This window comes from Phoca vitulina, unplaced genomic scaffold (genome assembly GCF_004348235.1).
Source record: "Phoca vitulina isolate PV1807 unplaced genomic scaffold, GSC_HSeal_1.0 scaffold4, whole genome shotgun sequence".
Taxonomy (NCBI): Eukaryota; Metazoa; Chordata; class Mammalia; order Carnivora; family Phocidae; genus Phoca; species Phoca vitulina.
In genome coordinates, this window is record NW_022589707.1 from 63,916,624 (window position 1) to 63,937,602 (window position 20,979).

Genomic DNA, 20,979 nt, shown 5'->3' on the forward strand with positions numbered 1-20,979 from the left:
AAAAGTTTGCTGAGTTCTTCCATTCCTTTATGCCTCCTTTCTCATTTTCTATAATTTTAATGTGATTTCAAGAGTATCATGTGATAAATGCATGCAATCAATAAACTATCTTTAACTAGCAATCATATATAAAATTAGCTTATTATAAATAAATAATAAATTATAAATGTATTGTTTTATAAAATAAAAATTATAAATAATAAATTATAAGTATATTGTTTTATAAAATAAAAATAAATTATAAATATATTGTTTTAATATCTATTAAATTATTCACTATAGAATAAATATTATAAAATTCTTTTGTAATTTCAACATCTTTATTTTATGTCTTCTTTTAATATCAATATTTGTTTTGTAGGTTCAAAGGAGAAAATTAAACATGAAAATTAACACTGAGTCACAATCATGTATTGATATAAAACATACCAGCAAATAAGATGTCTGAAAATGATGGTACTTCAGAAGAGCTAAAAGATATCACTAGTCAATTTAGGACAGAATCTACATCATGGTCAGTGGAACCTGAATTTATTAAAGAAACATCAAATTCATTAGAGGAAGCTTGTGAAACACATCCTAGAAATGATGAATTAGGTATACATGATGATACATCAACATTGTCCCCTGGAAATAAGTCTAAGAGAGATGAAGAACAAAGGAAAACTCTTCAATTTTCTGAAACAATCACTATATATGACAGCTTGTGGTTAAAAAGTGATATTCCACAAAGTCCACCATTATCAATAACTGAGATGGTTGCTGAGTATCCGGCTTTCACTGGCTTCTTATCTCATGAAACATTAGAAACAACTAGTCCACAACCCTCTGAAGAAAATCAGAAAGGACTTGGCTTAGTATCAGATAACTTTACAGTTAACCTCAAGGCCAAAGGTTTACAAGAATTCCCCAAGGACATTTTAAAAATCAAATATGTAAAATATCTATATTTGGACAAGAACCAAATCAAAAGTTTTAAAGGGGCAGACTCAGGTGACCTGCTGGGACTTGAAATTCTATCCTTGCAAGAAAATGGGTTATCATCACTTCCACCTGAAATTCAGTTATTTCATAATTTAAGGATATTAAATATCAGTCACAATCAAATATCACATATACCTAAAGAAATATCACAGCTTGGGAATATCAGGCAACTCTTTTTTAATAACAATTACATTGAGAATTTTCCTTCTGGCTTAGAAAGTCTTGGAAACTTAGAAATTTTAAGTTTGGCTAAAAATAAGTTAAGACATATACCAGATATTCTGTCTAGTTTTAAAAACTTGAAGGTTCTCAATCTGGAATATAATCAGTTAACAATATTTCCTAAAGTTCTGTGCTTCCTTCCAAAGTTAATTTCACTAATCCTTACTGGAAACCTGATAAGCAGTTTGCCAAAAGAAATTAGGGAGCTTAAAAATTTAGAAAAACTTCTGCTGGATCATAATAAACTTACCTTTTTGGCTGTGGAAATTTTTCAATTACTCAAAATGAAAGAACTCCAACTAGCTGACAATAAACTGGAAGTTATTTCACACAAAATTGAGAATTTTAAGGAACTCAAAATTCTAATACTTGATAAAAATCTATTGAAAGAAATTCCAGAGAAAATTTCCCATTGTGTAATGTTGGAATGTCTTAGTCTTAGTTATAATAAATTAACAGGACTTCCTAAGAACATCTATAAGCTCAAAAATTTAAGAAAACTCTATGTAAACAGAAATAATATAGTGAGAATACCTGATGATATCTCCCATCTTAATAATATGTTCATTCTAGAATTTTCAGGAAATATAATCACAGATGTTCCCATTGAAGTGAAAAATTGCAAAAAAATAACTAAAGTTGAATTGAGTTATAATAAAATAATTTCTTTTCCAGTAGGTTTGTGTGCTTTAAATTCTCTTTATTATTTGAATTTTAATGGAAATTATATTTCAGAAATACCTGTGGATATATCTTTTAGTAAACAACTAATTAATTTAGAGTTAAATAAAAATAAACTCCTCATATTTTCTGAACACTTATGTTCTCTTATTAATCTTGAATACCTGGATCTTAGTGAAAACCAAATAAGGAAAATTCCACCATCTATCTCCAATATGGTATCACTCCATGTTCTTATTTTATGCTGTAATAAATTTGAAGCTTTCCCTACAGAAGTGTGTACTTTAGAAAATCTGCAAGTACTTGATCTTTCAATAAACCAAATACAGAATATCCCTTCAGATATCTGTAATCTAAAAAGAATCCAGAAATTAAACATCTCAAGCAATCAATTTGTGTATTTTCCTACTGAACTGTGCCAACTTCAATCATTGGAAGAGCTGAATATAAGTCAGATAAATGGAAGAAAGGTAAGAGATTGATATTTTGGGCTTTGGAGGGAAGTTGGCACTGGAGGGGATTAGAATCTAAACTGTAGTATGTGTGTGTTTTAAATTTAGCTGGAATATTTTATTTTTTAAAGAATAGGTTTTTAAATTTTTAACCCCAAACATGGCTTTAAAGTATATTTCTCAACATGAAAGCTTCATGGGAAAATATTTCATTAAAATGAAATTCCAAGTAACTAAAGTTGACAATTTTATAGATACCTTTTTATTTCAGCTTAATTGTAAAAGGAGTTTTAAAGTTATAGATTATAATATAAACACATTATTGAAAATTTAGGAAATTGAGAAATGAAGTAAAAAAAAAATCATTCCAGAAGCATACCATTGTAATATAACTATTGGTCACTGGTCATATGTTGATACAACTTACTTTTACTCTTTTTATGTATATGGTTTTATAAGCAAGTATAAAAAGATTCTACAGTCAATTTTAATTTTAGTTTCTCCTATTTTCACTTAACATAAGCATTTCCCCATAATATAACACAATCTTCCCAATAATTGTTATAGCTAATACATGATATATGTAACTAATCATCTGTTGTTAAGCATTTAGGGATGCTGTAATTTTTCATCATCATATAAAATGCTGTGATGAACTTCTTCATAAATACAGCCTTTTTCACATTTTACTATTTTCTTAGAGAATTTTCCCTAAAGAATTGCTAGATCAACACGAATGTTAATAGTTTAGCTTTTCATTTTACTTGAACTGTAAGAATGAATTTTATGGAAATAGTTAAAAAAAATCAAACATTGCTAATTTATATTAAGATCTTAGTAAACTAATGAAAAGGGCCCTAGAGCTATTATCTGGCTATGTTTAATTTGGCCATTATAGTCAAATCAAAATCATTTGATAGAGGCTGGACTATTATATAGAACAAGATTTCCCAAAGTCTGTCCTTAAAAACACCTAGTCCCATGAATTGCTCCTTAAAAGGGGGGGGAGGGGTGGTTCCTGTGATCAAACAGCTTTGAGAAGCACTGGTTTCTTCTCTTAGAGAATCACAATGAATGTTGGTGTATTAAAAGCTCTGAAGCATTCTGCACTAAAGAAATTGATTTGTCTCTATTTAACCAACATTTCCCAAACTTACTTACCCTTTTAAACCCAACACCTGCTATATAATACATTTCCAGAAAGGCTACTCCAAGGAATACCTGCTTAAGTAGTTGGAATTGAAAATGATATATGTGTTTTTCAAGTTGTTATTGCACTAAAGGATACTTTTTGGTTCTGCATTATAAATCACCAACTAATTTCTTGGCTGATTTATAATCCTCTCACTTTCTCCTCCTGTATCTTACTGTGCAAGTCTACAAGGTTGTATCCTTAATTCTTCTTTTCTATTAACTTCTTACTATACCATGCACATGACCCTCAACTTTGTATAACTGGAGCTGATCTCTCATTCCTGTTTTAGTCCCACAGTTCCCAGTTTCCCTGGAAATTCTCTGTTCTTCTACTGTCTCAAACTCAACATGATTTCAAAATCAAACTCATCTTTCTTTCCAACGTAACTCCCTTCACAACTTCTCCATTTCTGTTTGTGATGCCACTTTCTTCAGATCTACAAATCTAGAAGTCACGAAATCATCTTTCTTCCCTTTCCATCACTAGTTTTACTGAAATGTTTTCCTCTGAAAAAGCTCTTGGATCAACTCCTTCATTTTCCAGTGTCACTATCTCCAACCTGGTCCATGGTCATCACTCACCTCATGCTTAGGAGCCTCTTGACTATTCTCTTTGATTCAGTCTCCTTTCTCTCATCAGGACTTGTCAAAGTTATCAGATTTCACTATGGAGAACTGTTCTCAGGAACCCAGATTGCTTATCTATTGCCTACTCATGGCAAGTGGTTGTCAAAAGCACCAGTCCACATCACTATAACCTCACTTCAAAGGTCACCAGATGGGAGCACCTGGCTGGCTCAGTGGTAGAGCATGTCGTGACTCCTGATCTCGGGTCCTGAGTTCAAGCCCCATGTTGGGCATAGGGCTTACTTAAAAAAAAAGAAAAAGAATATCAAAAACTAATGATGTACTATATGTTGGCTAACTGAACATAATAAAGAAAACAAAGATCACAGGAAACAGAAAAAAAATTTTTTTAAAAGAAAAAGAGTAGGCAACCATGTAAAATAAAGCTGGATACCCTTAAAAAAGAAAGATCACTTTGATAACCCACTTGGGGTAGAGGTAAGATGCCCAAAGGGTTAATTTATAACAGCAGATAGTCACTAAACAGTCATTTGAAGAAAATGAGCTCAGGTTAATCACAGGGTTTTTATTTTGCTAAGTGAAGAGTACCCAACATGAGTTTTCCTTCTGTAGTAGCTCTATTATCACATGGTTCTTAGGTACATCCTCTAATAAATGTTGAGCAAATAGTTAAAAGAATATTTGTTTTATTATGTTTTAAATTATGAACCTACTCACCTGTCTTGACCTGACTCTTATGTCCTAGAGCCAACTGTCAAGGGCTGCCAAGGCCCGGTTCCACATTCTTTCTCCAAACATATCTCCCTCTGCTTCCTAGGACCTCTTTTTATGGTTCAGCTCCTCACTGGCCCATTTTTATGCATGATATTTGTCTTGCCTTAAGTGTCCTGTAACTTCCATTCAATCCTATTCATTCTTAAGAGAGGCCATTCGAGTCCCATCTGCTACATGAAGCTTTCCTTTAGCGCTCTGACGTGTACTGATATACATTCTCTAAACTTCCATATAGCCATTCTAACTCTTTATTTGGCACTGGACTACCTATTGTTTAATACTGTTTCCTGATGGCTTCCTATGTGTGTATTTTGTCCCCTGAACTAAATTTTAATCTCCTTGAAGTTAGGGGTTGTTTTATTTCCTTTCCTTTTCTTTTCCTTTCCTTTTAAGATTTATTTATTTATTTTAGAGAATGAGAGAGAGAGAGAGAACATGAGAGGAGGGAAGAGCAGAGGGACAGGGAGAGAGAGAATCCTCAAGTGGACTCCACACTGTGCGTGGAGCCTGATGAGGGGCTCGAACTCACCCTGAATTCATGACCTGAGCTGAAATCAAGAGCTGGATGTTTAACCGACTGAGCCACCCAGGCGCCCCTAGGGACTGTTTCTTATGCTTCTTTTATATATGGAAGAACACTGAGCACAATATTCAGTATTTACATTGTTGTTTGGTTATTTCAGAGGGGCCCATTTATTCAAAATTCTTTGGTTCACTCATAGAGCTTCCTTTATTTCAAAAGCCATTTGTGATGGCCATATTTTCTCTGAATATGTGCATTTGTTCTTCACCATAGCAGGGTATCTTAATTCCTGTTATTTTGCAACACTTTTTGTACTAGGAGTTTTTTTTGAGGCTACAATGCCAAGCTGTGTGAGTCCATTCTAAAGGGGTTTACTGAGCACTTACTCAAAATGCATCTTGACTGGGAACATGTACACAAAAAAGTATAAAACATATATCACGTCATTTAAAAATCCAAGGAAAATACACACCAGGGAGTAATAAAAAGCACTGTTGATGAAAATAAAAATATCAAATATGGGACAGAATAGTTGGGAAAGACTTCAGAGAGGAGAAGAAACCAAAGCAGGTCAGATTCAGGGAGGGAAGAAAGGGATAGGTGGTAAGGAACACTAAGTGCTGGGAGAGTAAGGAAAGTGGGTTAATAAGCCATATGGTTAAATTGGTAGCATTGGTCAGACTGGGGAGGTACTTGGATGCCACACAATATGTTATGGATTTTAGCAAAGAAGGAAGTCACAAAGAATTTGTGACATAGTGAAAATATCCCTTTTTAAGACCAAAAAACCATCCCTCCATTTGATTTTAGACAAAGTTTTAGTCATAGAAACATTTATTAAAAATGTAATTGTTTAATCTTTGTTACAGTTAACAAGACTTCCAGAAGAGCTGTCTAACATGACTCAACTTAAAAGACTTGATATCTCAAATAATGCAATCAGAGAGATTCCAAGAAATATAGGGGAATTGAGAAGCTTGGCTAGTTTAAATGCATGCAACAATCAAATAAGTTATCTGCCACCATCTTTTCTATGTTTAAATGATCTCCAGCAACTAAACTTGAGTGGTAAGTGTCAAGCATAATCAATAAGCATAATCAACAAGTAGAGTATTCATGGTCTAGGTTGCAAATTTTGCTGACAAGACAGAACGACAGCCAACATAATGTATTAAGTGCGCAGTGGAAGGAAATGACTTTCCTAGGTACAGAAAATGAGAGCAAAGCATAAGGTCCAGTTGCTTTCCTGAAAGAGGTTATAACCCATGTGGGGAACCTGAACATGTGAGTGAGAGGAGACAGAGAGAGAGAGAGTGACAGACAGACAGACAGAGGCTGTATGGAGGGGTGAGAGCACGAGAGAGTGCTGGCCATAGTTCTGGGAGGGTTGGGAAAACTATAGGCTGTGGTTCATGCTGCTGGTGGGGTAAGAGTGTTGCTGGGATGACACTAAAAGGAAAAACAGTCAAGAAACCCACAGAAGTAGGTTTGGAGCTAAGAGACAATCACTAAACAATTAGTATGCTACAAGTCACCAGCTTTTACTGCCAGACTTGAAGTTAGAAGGGCTGAGTTCAAATCTTCTCATTCAGTCTGCTTCCTCCATTTATAAAGTGAAGCTAACCAGAATACCCATGCTGTAGATTTGGTGTGCGAACTGAATGAGACTTTGAAAGCAGGTAGCATATGTGAAAACATCATTCAAGCAAAAAAATGTTTATATACTCTTGTGAATTAATTCTCTCTGTTACTAGTGAATTTAGGAAGACTGAAAACACTGAACCTCAGTGTTTTCATCAGCAAGATAGGAAAGCTATAACTTCTGCTTGTTCACAGACTTGTGGGAATATAATTAAATAAAATTTATGGAAATATTTTCACAAATGTGAGGGAATATACCAATGAAAGGGATTTAGAGATTGATTCCTTTCTTTCCTCATAGCATGGGCTTTGGAGTAGGACAGATCTTAGAATTCTAGCTCCATCATTCAATGGGAAGTTTTTTTTTTTTTAATGTTAATCTTCTCTTTCCTAATCTGTAAATGAAAATAATAATTTATATTCTTTGAACTGTGAGGATTAAACAGTTAATCACTAAGCACAGAAAGCAATGTAGGTTTTAAATAGATGTGAGAGCCTCTCTCCAAGGAGCCAAAAAAAAAAAAAAAAAAAAATGAAAGGAATGTAGATTGACATGCAGACTGCTTGTGGTTGTCCCTGGGAAAAAGGACAGACAGTTCTCTTGCCTCATAGTTATTTCTACAGGCACTGATAATGCTATCAGGCAGGCTTTCATCTTCTACCTGTAAAACAGCTAGTTACGGTATCATTGTTGTATCCTTTGTTTACAGATGGCATCTACTCTGATGAGTCAGTGCTTGTGCCAAACAAGTCGTTAAATATTTTGAATAGTACCACTGCTCACATGTACTAACGTTAACAGCCGCTGAAAGGACTCCTACCTATAGCCTCTCTCTCTTTCTCTCTCTCTCTCTGCCCTTTGTTGTTGCCAGTTTTTTAAAACACTTTTTTTTAAAGCATAAATACATACTGAAAAAAGTACACATTGTCTCAAAAAATTAAAATTAAAAGTAGAATTACCATATAATCCAGCAATTCTATTTCTGGGTATTTATCCAAAGGAAAAGAAAACAGTAACTCATAAAGACGTATGCACCCCAATGTTCATTGCAGCATTATTTACCTAAGTGTCCATCAATGGATTGATGGATGAAAAAAATATGGTGTATATATACACACATACACACACACGATGGAGTATTATTCAGCCATAAAAAAGAAGGAAATTTTTGTTGCTTTCCAGATTTTCTCATCTTTGGTTTTCAGCAGTTTGACTATGCCATGCCTAAGTATGTTTTTTTTTGGTTATAATTAAAGTTAAATGCACACAATCTAAAATTAACAGTTTTAAAGCACATTAACAAGGTAGCACAATGTAATACTAACTATCTAGTTCCAAACATTCATCAACTCCAAAGGAAACCCTTACTCATTAAGCAGTTGCTCTCTCTTCTCCCCTTCCCCTTTCCCTCTGGTAACCAGCAATGTGCATCGCATCTCTATGGACATACCTAATACCATGGATAGGTCATACAAATGGAATTGTACAATATATAACTTTTTTGGACTGGCTTTTTTCACTTAGCGTAATGTTTTCAAGCTTCATCCATGTTGTACCTTGTATCAGGAGTTCATTCCTTTTATGGCTAAATAATATTACACTGTATGAATCTTCTACACTTTGATGATCCATTCATCCTCTCATGGACATTTGGGCTACTTTCACCTTTTGGCTATTGTGAATAGTGCTGCTATGAACATGTGCAGACATGTGTTTATTTCAGTACATTTTCAATTCTTTGGGGTATATCCCTAGAGATAGAATTCCTGTGTTATATGGTAATTTTATGTTTAATTTTTCGAGGAACTGTCAAATTGTTTTCCACAGAGGTAGAACCATTTTACATTCCCACAATGAATGTACAATGATTCTAATTTCTCCATATCCTTGTCAATATTTTGTTTTACATTTTTTTGGATTACAGTTATGCTAGTGAGTGTGAAGTGGTATCTCATTGTGGGTTTGATTTGAATTTCCATAATGACTAATGATTTGAGCATCTTTTTTAGATGTTTGTTGACCATTTGTGTATCTTTTTTTGAGAATTGGCTATTGAATTCCTTTGCCTATTTTTATTTATTTTTTTAAGATTTTATTTATTTATGGGGTGGGGGGCACAGGGAGACAGACAAGAAGACTCTGCACTGAGCTCTGAGCCTGACACAAGGCCCGATCTCAGGACCCTGAGATCATGACCTGAGCTGAAACCAAGAGTCAGACACTTAACAGCTGAGCCACCCAGGTGCCTGTCCTTTGCCCATTTTTAAATTGGGCTTTAATTGTGTTGTTTTGTTATTGAGTTGAAAGAGTTCTTTATATATTCTGAATACTAGACCCTTATTAGATATATGTTTTACAATTATTTATTCCCATTCTATAGGTTGTTTTTTCTTCTTGATAATGTCCTTTGATACATAAAAGTTTTAAATTTTGGTAAGTCCAATTAGCTATTTTTTTTTTGTTGCTTGTGTTTTTGGTGTCATAACTACTAATCCATTATCAAAATCCAAGGACTTCCCCCCATGTTTTAGGAGTTTTTAAAATTTTATCTCGTGTTTAAGTTGTTGATTCATTTTGAGTTAATCTTTGTATATGGTGTGAGGTAGGGATCCACATTCATTCTTTTGCATGCAGATCTCTAGTTATTCTAGCATCATTTTTTGAAAACATTATTTTTCCCCTTTGCATGATCTGAGCACCCTTGTCAAAAATTAATTGGCCATAATATATGGATTTATTTCTGGATTCTCAATTCTATTCCATTGGTCTATATGTCAAACCTATGCTAGTCTTGTACTGTTTTTTTTTTTAAGTTTTTCTTTAAATTCCAGTTAGTTAACATACAGTGTAATATTAGTTTCACGTGTACAATATAGTGATTCAACACTTTCATACATCACCCAGTGCTCACCGCAAGTGCACTCCTTTGTCCCCATCACCTATTTAACCCATTCCCCATCCACCTCCCTTCTGGTAACCATCAGTTTGTTTCTTGGTTTGCCTCTCTTTCTCTCTTTTTTCTCTTTGTTTTTTTTTTTTTTTAAAGATTTTATTTATTTATTTGTCAGAGAGAGCACAAGCAGGGGGAGCAGCAGGCAGAGCAGGCAGAGGGAGAAGCAGGCTTTATTTATTTATTTGACAGAGAGAGAGAGACAGCGAGAGAGAGAGTAGGGGGAGTGGGAGAGGGAGAAGCAGGCTTCCCGCCGAGTATGGAGCCCGACGTGGGGCCCGATCTGAGGACCCGGGATCATGACCTGAGCCGAAGGCAGCCGCTTACCCGACTGAGCCACCCAGGCGCCCCATCTTGTCTGTATAGTCATGTAATTTATCAAATTTGGGAATTTTTCAACCATTATATTTTCCAAATACTTTTTTCTACCTCATTTTCTCTTTCTTCTCCTTGTGAGACTCCAATTACCTTTTCATATTGTCCTATAAAACCCTAATTTGGGGGCAGCGCCTGGGTGGCTCAGTCGTTAAGTGTCTGCCTTTGGCTCAGGTCATTGTCCCAGAGTCCTGGGATCGAGGCCCACATCATGCTCCCTGCTCCGCGGGAAGCCTGCTTCTCCCTCTCCCACTCCCCCTGCTTGTGTTCCCTCTCTCGCTGTCTCTCTCTCTCTCCCTGTCAAATAAATAAATAAAATCTTGGGGCACCTGGATGGCTCAGTCGTTAAGCGTCTGCCTTCAGCTCAGGTAATGATCCCAGGGTTCTGGGATCGAGCTCCACATCGGGCTCCCTGCTCGGCGGGAGGCCTGCTTCTCCCTCTCCCACTGCCCCTGCTTGTGTTTCCTCTCTCGCTGTCTCTCTCTCTGTCAAGTAAATAAATAAAATCTTTAAAAAATAAATAAATAAATTTAAAAAAATAAAATAAAATAAAACCCTAATTTGTGTGTGTGCATGTGTGTGTACACAAAGCTTTAGGGATCATGTCTTCAATTTCACTGCCTTGCCTACCATCTCTATTCTCCTGTTAAATCCATCCAGTTAATTTTTTATTATGGATAATGTATTTTTCAGTTCTAGAATTTCCATTTATTTCTATTTTATAGTTTATATATCTCCCCTAAAATTTCCTATTTTATTCATTGATTATGATGCATATCTTTCTTTAGATTCTTCGGCATAGTTATATTAGCTGCTTTAAAATTCTTAAATGTCATTTTTTCTCTTAGGGGTGAGCCACATTTTCTTTTTTCTCTATTTATGACTCCTGGACTCTATACTCCATTCTGTTTCTCTCCAAAGAATGATGATTTTTGTTGTTGTTGCTGTTGTTGCTTCATCAGGCACTTAAGTTGGTTTGACTAAAAATATAAACTCCTTCCCTGAAGTTGGCAACTCCTATATCTGAGTTCTTTCTTTTAGCCATTAGTTGCTATATTAGTTATCTATTGTTGTATCACAAATTTCTACAGAGTTTATCTCCTTAAATAAACATCTATTTCACACAGTTTCTGATGGTCAGTGACCCAGTAGCAATTCAGCTGACTTGTCCTATCTCAGTGTCTTATATGGGACTGTAGCCAACCTGTCAAGCTGAGACTTTAGTCAGGCTTGACTGAGGCTGGAAGACTGGCTTCAAAGCTTCTTTATGTGGCTACTGGCAGAAGGCTTTAGTTCCATATGAGCCTGTTCACAACATGGCAACTCGTTTCCCCCACAGCCAGTGATACCAGAGAGTAGGAGAGAGAATATGTCCAAGAAATATGCCCAAGACAGAATCAGCACTGTCTTTAAAAACCTAATCTGGTGATAAGTGTCCCTGTCCCTGCTACCTGTGATAGTGCCCTGAGGCCCTTGAGGGGTCTCTGCCGAGGTTTCCACCAGCCCACAAATGACAGCATGGCAGCCATCCCCTCCAGCGGCTCGCTTGTGGCCACCCACAACTATTACTGGCACTGCCTGGGCTCCACTTCCAGTAACAGCTCCTGCGGAAGTGCAGAGTATCCTGGGAAAACCATCCCTCACCACCTGGGTCTCCCCCAAGGCTGACCTGGGTCATTGGTGGGCAAGCTTCTTTTTTGTGAAGTCTACTCTCCCATTCATGGCTACACTGGGAATCTTCCCAGGCCTCCAGCGGCACAATTATCTGTGACTTGGCTCTAGAAGCCACAAGGAGGCAGCTTGGTGGCTCACCTGGCAAAGCCAACACTGGGCCCCAATCCTGAGTGGCCACCACCAGGCCTCAGGAGGTGCTAGGCTCATCAGAGCCCCTCCCCGCCCCACAGACTAGGCAGACTGCAGCAAGCAGAAGCAGTTGGGTTCTTTTACACCAAAATAGCAAAACTATTTTGCTTTATAAAGCTATGCATGTCTGGGGGCAGCGAGTATACGGGAAATTTTTGTACACTCAATTTGCTGTGAACCTAAAAAGTCTTTTTAAAAAAATACAAAGCTGGGGTGCCTGAGTGGCTCAGTCAGTTAAGCATCTGACTCTTGGTTTTGGGCTGAGGGTCATGAGATGGAGCCCAGTGTCAGGCTCTATGCTCAGCTCAGAGTCTGCTTGTCTCTCTCCCTCTGTTCTTCCCACCCGCCCCCAACCCACACGCTCTCTCTCTCTCAAATAAATAAAATCTTTAATAAAAAAAATCCAAAGCTACTAAAACATATCTTGGAAGTGACATACCATCACTTCTACTCTATTCTATGGATCACACAGACCAATCTTGTTATAATATGGGAAGGGACTATACAAAGTGGTGAGTAACAAGAGGCATCACTGGGGGTTAACAGATAGCCTAAATTTGTTAAAGCAGGCCCAGATAATTTCATTGGTGAATTCTATCAAGTATTTAAAGAAGGAATAAAAGTGATGATAAAACACTTCTCCACTTGTTCTAGGAGGTCAGCATTACCTTGATAGTATGATAAGAAAGGAAACTTACAGACCAATATCTTATGTGGGATTTATCCCAGAAATGCAAGGTTGGGTTAACATTCAAAAACTAACCAAGGTAATTCACCACATCAATAGAGTAAAGAAAAGCCATATGAACGTCATAGTAGATATGCAAAAGCTCATGACAAAATACAGTATCATCTATGATTTTACAAAGCAAACGAGCAAAACCTCTCAGAAAACAAGGAATAGAAGGCAACTTTCTCAATCTGAGAAACAGCATCTGCAAAAAGCTACAGCTAATAGTATACTCAGTGGTAAAGGACTTAACTATTTTCCATTGTGATCAAGAATTAAACAAGGCTGCTCTTTCTTGCCACTCCCCTTCAACATTATATTGTAAGTCCTAACTAGTGTAACAACAACAACAACAACAACAACAAAAAAAAAAAAAAAAAGGAAAGAAATTATAGGTAAACATACTGGAGAGGAAGAAGGAAAAAAATGGTCTCTGATTATAGACACAGACTGTCTAGGTAGAAAATCAAAAAGAATCTACAAAAAAAGCTTCTTGAATTAGTGAGTTTAGCAAGACTGCCATATAAAAGGTTAATATACAAAAGTCAGTTGTATTTCTAGTAACTGTGTACTAGTAATGAATGACTGGAAATTGAATGCTTTTAAAAGTACCATTTAAAATAACACACACAAAAAAACATAAAATAGGTATAAATCTGACAAAGTATATGTAAGGTCTATATGCTAAAAACTACAAACATAGACAAAATGACTCAAACAAGACCTAAATAGAGAGAAATATAGTATTCATAAATTGGAAGAATTGATATTGTTAATATGTCACTTTCCCCAACTTATTTTTAAATTCAACTCATTTCCAATATACATCCCAGCAAGGTTTTTTATTTCGGAAAGCAATGAGCTAATTCTAAAATTTATATAAAAGGCAAAAGAAATAGAATAGCTAAAATTATTGTGACAGAGAGAGACACAATGAGAGAGGGAACACAAGCAGAGGGAGTGGGAGAGAGAGAAGCAGGCATCTCACTGAGCAGGGAGCCCGATGTGGGGCTTGATCCCAGGACCCTGGGATCATGACCTGAGCCGAAAGCAGATGCTTAACGACTGAGCCACCCAGGCGCCCCTAGTTAAAATTATTTTGAAAAAAGAACAAAGTTGAAGGATTCATACAACCTGATTTTTAAGCCTTATGAAAGGCTATGGTAGTAAAGACAGTGTACAATTGGCAAAATGACAGACATAGATCAATGGAATAGAGAGTGTAGAAACAGACCCATGCATATATGGCCAATTGATTTTTGACAAATATGTGAATGTAATTCAATGGAGAAGGTAGTACTTTCTTTCTTTCTTTTTTTTTTTTTTTAAGATTTTATTTATTTGCCAGAGAGAGAGAGAGAGAGAGAGCATGCACAAGCAGCAGGCAGAGGGAGAAGCAGGCTTCCTGTGAGTGCAGCACCCGACTCGGGGCTCAATCCCAGAATCCTGGGATCATGACCTGAGCAGAAGGCAGACGCTTAATGGACTGAGCCACCCAAGCATCCCAAGAAGGTAGTGTTTTCAACAAATGGTGCTAGGGCAACCAGATGGCCACAAGCCAAAAAACAAAACAAACTGCAACATTAAAAAAAAAAAAACAAAAAAACTTTGATCCATACCACATACCATATAAAAAGCCAACTGAAAATGAATCACAGACCTAAATGTAAAAGCTAAAACTATAAAACTGCTAGATAAAAACATAGAAGAAAATATTTGTAACCTTGGCAAAGATTTCTTAGATACAACACCAAAATCACAATCCACAAAAAAATTAATTGGACTTCATCAAAGTTAAACCTCTGCCCTTCAAAAGGTGTTGTTAAAAGAATGAAAAGCCACAGACCAGAAGAAAATATTTGCTGAATACATAAAAAATAATTCTCAAAAGTCAATATTAAACAGTTGCCTCAATAAAAATTGGCATAAATTTTGAACAGATACTTTACAAAGAATGTATATGAATGGCAAATAAGCACAAGGAAATATACTCAAGTCATTAGTCATGAGAGAAATGCAAATTAAATCTACAATGAGATTTTTTTGTATGTGTGCATGCAAAAAGGAGCCTTTATTAAAGCATGGGGACAGGATCTGTGGGCAGAAAGAGCTGCTACAATGAAATCTTTCTCTTAGAATAACTAAAATTAAAATCTGACAATACCAAGAGCTATAACTGCAACTCTGATACATTGATGGTAGGAATGCAAAATGATACATACTCTGGAAAACAGTTTCATAATTTCTTATAAAGTTATATGTATATTTACCATACAACCCACCAATCCCACTCCAACTACACTTTCATTTCAAGTGAAATGTAAATGTATATTCAATAAAAAAACTGAGTGCAAATATATAGAGTGGTTTTATTCATAATCACCAAAAAGTGGAATCATTCAAAATGTCCTTTAGTTAGCGAATGGATGATGTATGTACATCCATATAATGGAATATTTCTCATTAATAAAAAGGAACAAACTATTGATGTCATTAAACACCAATAAATCTCAAATGCATTATGCTGAATGAAATAAGCCAGACCCTAAATACTATATGTTGTGTATACAGATGCATTAACACATATATATTTATAATTATGAGCTTATAATGTACATTATAAAACCCCTTATATATATATAGGTATGTATATACATACCTATATATATATACACGTACACACTCCCAGAAGCAATGAGCAAAACTAGTATCCTGATCTTGGTTTCTGAATGCCACTCTTCACTGAAATGAACCAGGTTCCTTTATGACTATAAATAATATAACCATAAATGTATAAATAATAGAAAGGCAAACTTATAGGTCAGTTCCTTTCTAAATGATTACGAAGTCTTACCTTGTTAGTCACCACAGTTTTACTTTTTACCTTCAGTTTATATTGGATTAAGGTGTCTTGAAAACATTACACTTTAGGGAAGCAGAGTTTAACTCCCACTCCTTGAGGGTGGACTAGACCTTGTAACTCAGTTCCAAAAAATATAGAGTATGGACAAGAAAAAATCAAAACATTATATCAGAGAAACCTGGCAAGACACTGTTTTAGCCAAGGGATCAAGCTTAACATTGCTAGTAAAGTCATATGGGTATCAGGTACCCCTGCTGTGATGTGATGAGAGTTCTTCATCTCTGTGGTATTCTTTCCAGAAACCCAAAACCCCAGTCTAATTATGAGAAAATATATCAGATAAACTCAAATTAAGGAATATTCTATAAAAATACCTAATCAGTACTACTCAACTGTCTAGATCATGAAAAACAAGGAAAGACTGAGCAACTGTCTCAGACCAGAGGAGACAAAGAAGACGTAACTGTATGCAGTGTGTTATCCTGGAATGGATTCTAGAACAGAAAAAGGATACTGATAGGGAAAAAACTAATGAAATCCAAAATTGTCTGAAGTTTATTTAATAGTAATGTGCCAATGTTTCTTAGTTTTGACAAATGTAATACAATAATGTGAGATGGTAACATCAGGTGAAACTAAAACTGGATGAGGAATATACAGGAATTCTCTACAATTTCTGCAACTTGCTGTACATCTGAAATTATTTTAAATAAAAAGTTTATTTAGAAGATTACCATCACAAAGTCCTTTCCTGTACTATAAGAGAACAGCTTCCTATCTCATTTTGCCATCCTCTGAGAGAAAAGAACCACAGCTCTGTTTCTATACTTCCTTCTTTTCACTCCTAGCAAGGAAACAATGATAAGAATTTATATTTGGTGTATCTGGTATGTTGCCAGCGAGACACAGTAAATGCCCCATAAGTAGTTGTTATTTATCTTCAGATTTTTCTTTATACAGAAAGGTGTAATTCAATTATAACTTCTTTTCTACTAGGAAATAATCTGACAGTTCTGCCTAATGGTATCCACAACCTTTTTTCACTGAAGGAGATAAATTTTGATGATAACCCTTTGCTGAGACCTCCAATGGAAATCTGTAAAGGAAAACAATTGTATACTATTGCACACTATCTACAGAGGGCAGATCAAAGAGATGGTAGGTGATGAGAAAGTGACCTACTAGCTTATAAGTCATTTTCTAGTATCATCTATAAATTAAAAGATAGTATGCTTTATAGAGGTTTTCAATCTGGCAGAGGCATTAAAATATTTATCATCTTCCCTTTTCTGAGGGTTAGGACTTTATTTTGATAATTCAGATTATTTAATCTGGGTCCACACAAACTAAACCACTGAAAACAGGCAAACCCAAGTGGAGGAGTAGCCTGTTATCCACCTATTGGCCTCAATACCCTTCCACAGGTTTTTCATCATGGTTGTGCCCAGACTTAGACATTCCACACAAAAACTTCTTCATGGGTTCTGATCTGTATCACCACATGTAGTTGTTCTAAAACTCTCATCTGGCCTTGAAGAAAGTACTTAGACCTTTTCCAATGAAGCCAATCAGCTTTTGGCCCACTATGATCACCTGTCTGCAGTCATGGGTAGTCTTCATTCTTCGTCCTTAAGCATTCCTTTGGTTGTCCCTGATTGTTTCAGATAACAGGTCCATTTTTTTTTTTTTTTTTTTTTAAGATTTTATTTATTTGTGAGAGAGACAATGAGAGACAGAGAGCATGAGAGGGAGGAGGGTCAGAGGGAGAAGCAGACTCCCTGCTGAGCAGGGAGCCTGATGTGGGACTCGATCCCGGGACTCCAGGATCATGACCTGAGCCGAAGGCAGTCGCTTAACCAACTGAGCCACCCAGGCGCCCTATTTTCTTTAAATATCCTTCCACTGGACCAGATGGAGATTGGTTTCTCCAAACCTCTGGCAGGGAAATTTCACTGTCCAATTCTTTCCTTGGGGCTAAGTTCTGAACAACTAAGCTTTTTCCCGGGACTCTGACTTTGCTTCTCACTGTCAATCCTTAGACTGGATCCAGAGTCTGGTCCTCCAATTCAATGAGTACTTATAAAGTATTAAGTCAATTTATTAAGTATGGATCCAGATTTGGGGAAATATACAAAACCATCCCTCCATATCATTCTATTATGTTCCCTGTCTGTAATCAGGAGCTTATATCAGCATAATCTCATAATCTAGTGAGATGGTCACTAAAAATGTACAGTTCTCTTTAAGTCACAATATACATCCATGCATGGCTACCAGTTAAAAATTTCTCTAAGACTTGGGCCTCACTGATGGAAGGAACCTAAGAGATAAAATTAAAAGTCACAGTAGCTGTTTTTTCTAACTTGCTATGTAAGTTGGTTCTGCTCATTATCATTAAAAAGGAATATTTTATGATAACTACTTTTTTTTTTAAGATTTTATTTATTTATTTGACAGAGAGAGAGTACAAGCAGGGGGAGCAGCAAAGAGAGGGAGAAACAGGCTTCTCACTGAGTGGGGAGCCCAACGTGGGGCTTGATCCCAGGACCCTGGGATCATGACCTGAGCTGAAGGAAGACGCTTAACCGACTGAGCCACCCAGGCACTCCTGTGATACCTACTTCTATCAAATAAAGTTTTTAGAAGTTTCCAAGAATCCATAAAGTATTACTATTAGGTAACAGGAAGAGACTTTATGGTTAAGCGTCTGGAATCGAGTCCCACGTCGGGCTCCTTGCTCAGCGGGGAGCCTGCTTCTCCTCTCTCTCTACCTGTTGTTCCCCCTGCTTGTGCTCTCTCTTTCTCTCTCTCTGGCAAATAAAGAAAATTAAAAAAAAAAAAAAGCAGGAAGAGACTTTAGAGAAGTGGCAACAGATCAAAGTCGGCAAAAATGAGAGAACCCTAGCCATTTATATCCTTTCTTTATATCCAAGGGGCCTTCGTACTGCAGGTACGCAGAGAGAGGGGAAGGAAGTCATCATGGGAGATACATTTATTCTCCAATTAGCAAAGAACATGGGGTTCCTTCCTTAAAATTTTGCTTAGGATATTGGACTTTCTTTATATCATTAGCATATAATCTAGCCTGAGGGACTGAGATGATTACAGGGGGGTGGGAGATTGCTAGTTCTTAAAAATTCCCAAAGTACCTTAATCAATAACAAAAAATAGATCTAGTCCAAGTTAGCTGGAAACTTTTTAAAAAAACAAAAACCAAAAAAACTAAAAACTCTCTACTTATATCTAAGCCAGCACTCTATTAAAGTGATTTGAATATAAAATATACACATATACACTATATTTATAGTAGATGTAAACTTGATTTTTTTAAGATGGTACATAAAGAAGCCCATTAAAAAGCTTGAATCAAAGGAGGAGTTAAATTCATTTCAAATCCTCAAAGAATTAAAGAAAGTTTTTGAAAATCATTTTGTAGTCGCTTATGATATACTTTTAAACGGCCATTACATGTTGATTATTCAGATTTTGGAAGAAATAGAACAAATCGTTCAAATTTCAGTTTGTATATTAGGTCTGCATCTTACTTTTCAATTTTACTTGACATAGACATTTGATAGGAGCACAGAAGTAAGGGACTCAGATAAAATAATAACTCAAAATAGAGTATGTTTTTCAAAAGAAAGGACTTAAATTTTTTTTATGTTCAAATGTAGAGAAAATCCTAGAGAAGATCTTCAACATAGTTGCCAATAACATCACTGAAACAAGTTTTAAATTTTTGTGTCAAAAATTAAACCTGGTCATCTCAGAAACAGATATGTCTGCAAAGAGGTATGTATGAAGAACAACATGCAGTATAAGCTTATTCTTATGTTCTGATTTATATTACTTTGATATTATAAGGTTTTGAAACATCAGATTAACATGAATTCTAATTTGCTGTAAAAGACTGATGTTAGTTTATTAGATATTTGAGAACCATGTGGGCAATGTAGTTAAGAGTAAGGGCCCTCATGGCAGACTGTCTGGCTTTAAATTACAACTAGTTTTGTGACCTTGGATAAGTCCCTTAACCTATAGGTACTTCAATTTCTCCACTGGTAAAATGGATATACTTACCTAAGAGAGTTGTCATGAGATCAAGTAATAAAGTACGCAGTACTGTAGCAGTAATATACTGCCTTAGGATAAATAACCCACAATTGTTGTGAGATCTTGAGTAAATCTCTCTTAGAACTGAATGTTGATTGAATTGATTTTCTACAAGGAAACAAGGGTTGGCATTTGCCAAGCTCTGTGCTAATTTTATACGAACAATCTTCACCAATAATTTAATCTTCACTTCAACCTGGTAAATTGATTTGAAAACTTAGGTATATAATATTTAAGTAACTTAAATGTTCTTAATTGGTGATTAAAATAATATTATCTTTAAAATTTTCAGCACTGTTTCATTAAATGAGAGAGTCCACCAAGCACTTGATAGGTGGAAAATGGAAAGTAACAACTTGTCACTTACTACTGCTGCTTTAGGAGACCAACTAACTCGGGCACTAACTATGATAGGAGCATATGAAATTATGGACAAAATAACAGCTTTAAAACTTTTTACATGTGCAATTAAATTTTGAACAGTGTACCCATAATAAAAACTGAAAATTTATGAGGTACTTATATAATTGAAACTGGATACAAGAGAATTGCATGTCATGTGTCTTTTCATGCACTCCTAAGAGATAATGACAATTTATGGCTACCACTTAAATGTTATCATAATAAAATATCAGAGACACTATTTTGTATACTCGTTCTGTTACCTTGTAATTATGTTAATAATTTTTAAAAAGTAATGATTCCATTTAAAAATTCTTTGTTATACAATGCCTTTATACAACCCAAGATTTATAGGTAATAACGTCATTAGTACCTTGCATTGGAGTTACAAAGCAGAGCAATTTCATTTTAGATGCCAGCTTAGAAGCTGAAATGAATGTACTATCCCTATTGTTTCTCCATGAGGAATGGGATAGCTCTGTTAAGCATAAAGCAGAGCCAAGGTCAGTAAACCACTGAAGTTGAAAATAACAAAAGTCAAAAAAGTAGTTAATATATACCACATCTTCTTTATCCATTCATCTATTGGTGGACACTTGGGCTGCTTCCATAATTTGGCTACT

General features: G+C 35.7%; 2 protein-coding genes across 2 annotated transcripts in view; one reads left to right on the plus strand and one right to left on the minus strand.

Moving 5' to 3' along the window:
* ANKIB1 (ankyrin repeat and IBR domain containing 1) overlaps positions 1 to 20,979 on the minus strand; it is a 232,895-nt gene that overhangs the window by 201,872 nt on the left and 10,044 nt on the right. The window lies entirely within an intron of this gene.
* Positions 441 to 20,433, plus strand: LRRD1 (leucine rich repeats and death domain containing 1). The gene is made up of 5 exons (XM_032402178.1): positions 441 to 2,357; positions 6,288 to 6,486; positions 16,838 to 16,999; positions 19,516 to 19,633; positions 20,247 to 20,433. Exons 1-5 carry the CDS (start codon positions 441 to 443, stop codon positions 20,431 to 20,433), a joined length of 2,583 nt encoding a protein of 860 aa, XP_032258069.1.

Excerpts from the sequence above, each read along its gene's own strand:
- LRRD1 (XM_032402178.1), top strand. The coding sequence starts at position 441 with ATGTCTGAAAATGATGGTACTTCAGAAGAGCTAAAAGATATCACTAGT. Across the intron at positions 2,358-6,287 it reads GTCAGATAAATGGAAGAAAG|TTAACAAGACTTCCAGAAGA; the intron begins GTAAGAGATTGA and ends TCTTTGTTACAG. Across the intron at positions 6,487-16,837 it reads CCAGCAACTAAACTTGAGTG|GAAATAATCTGACAGTTCTG; the intron begins GTAAGTGTCAAG and ends CTTTTCTACTAG.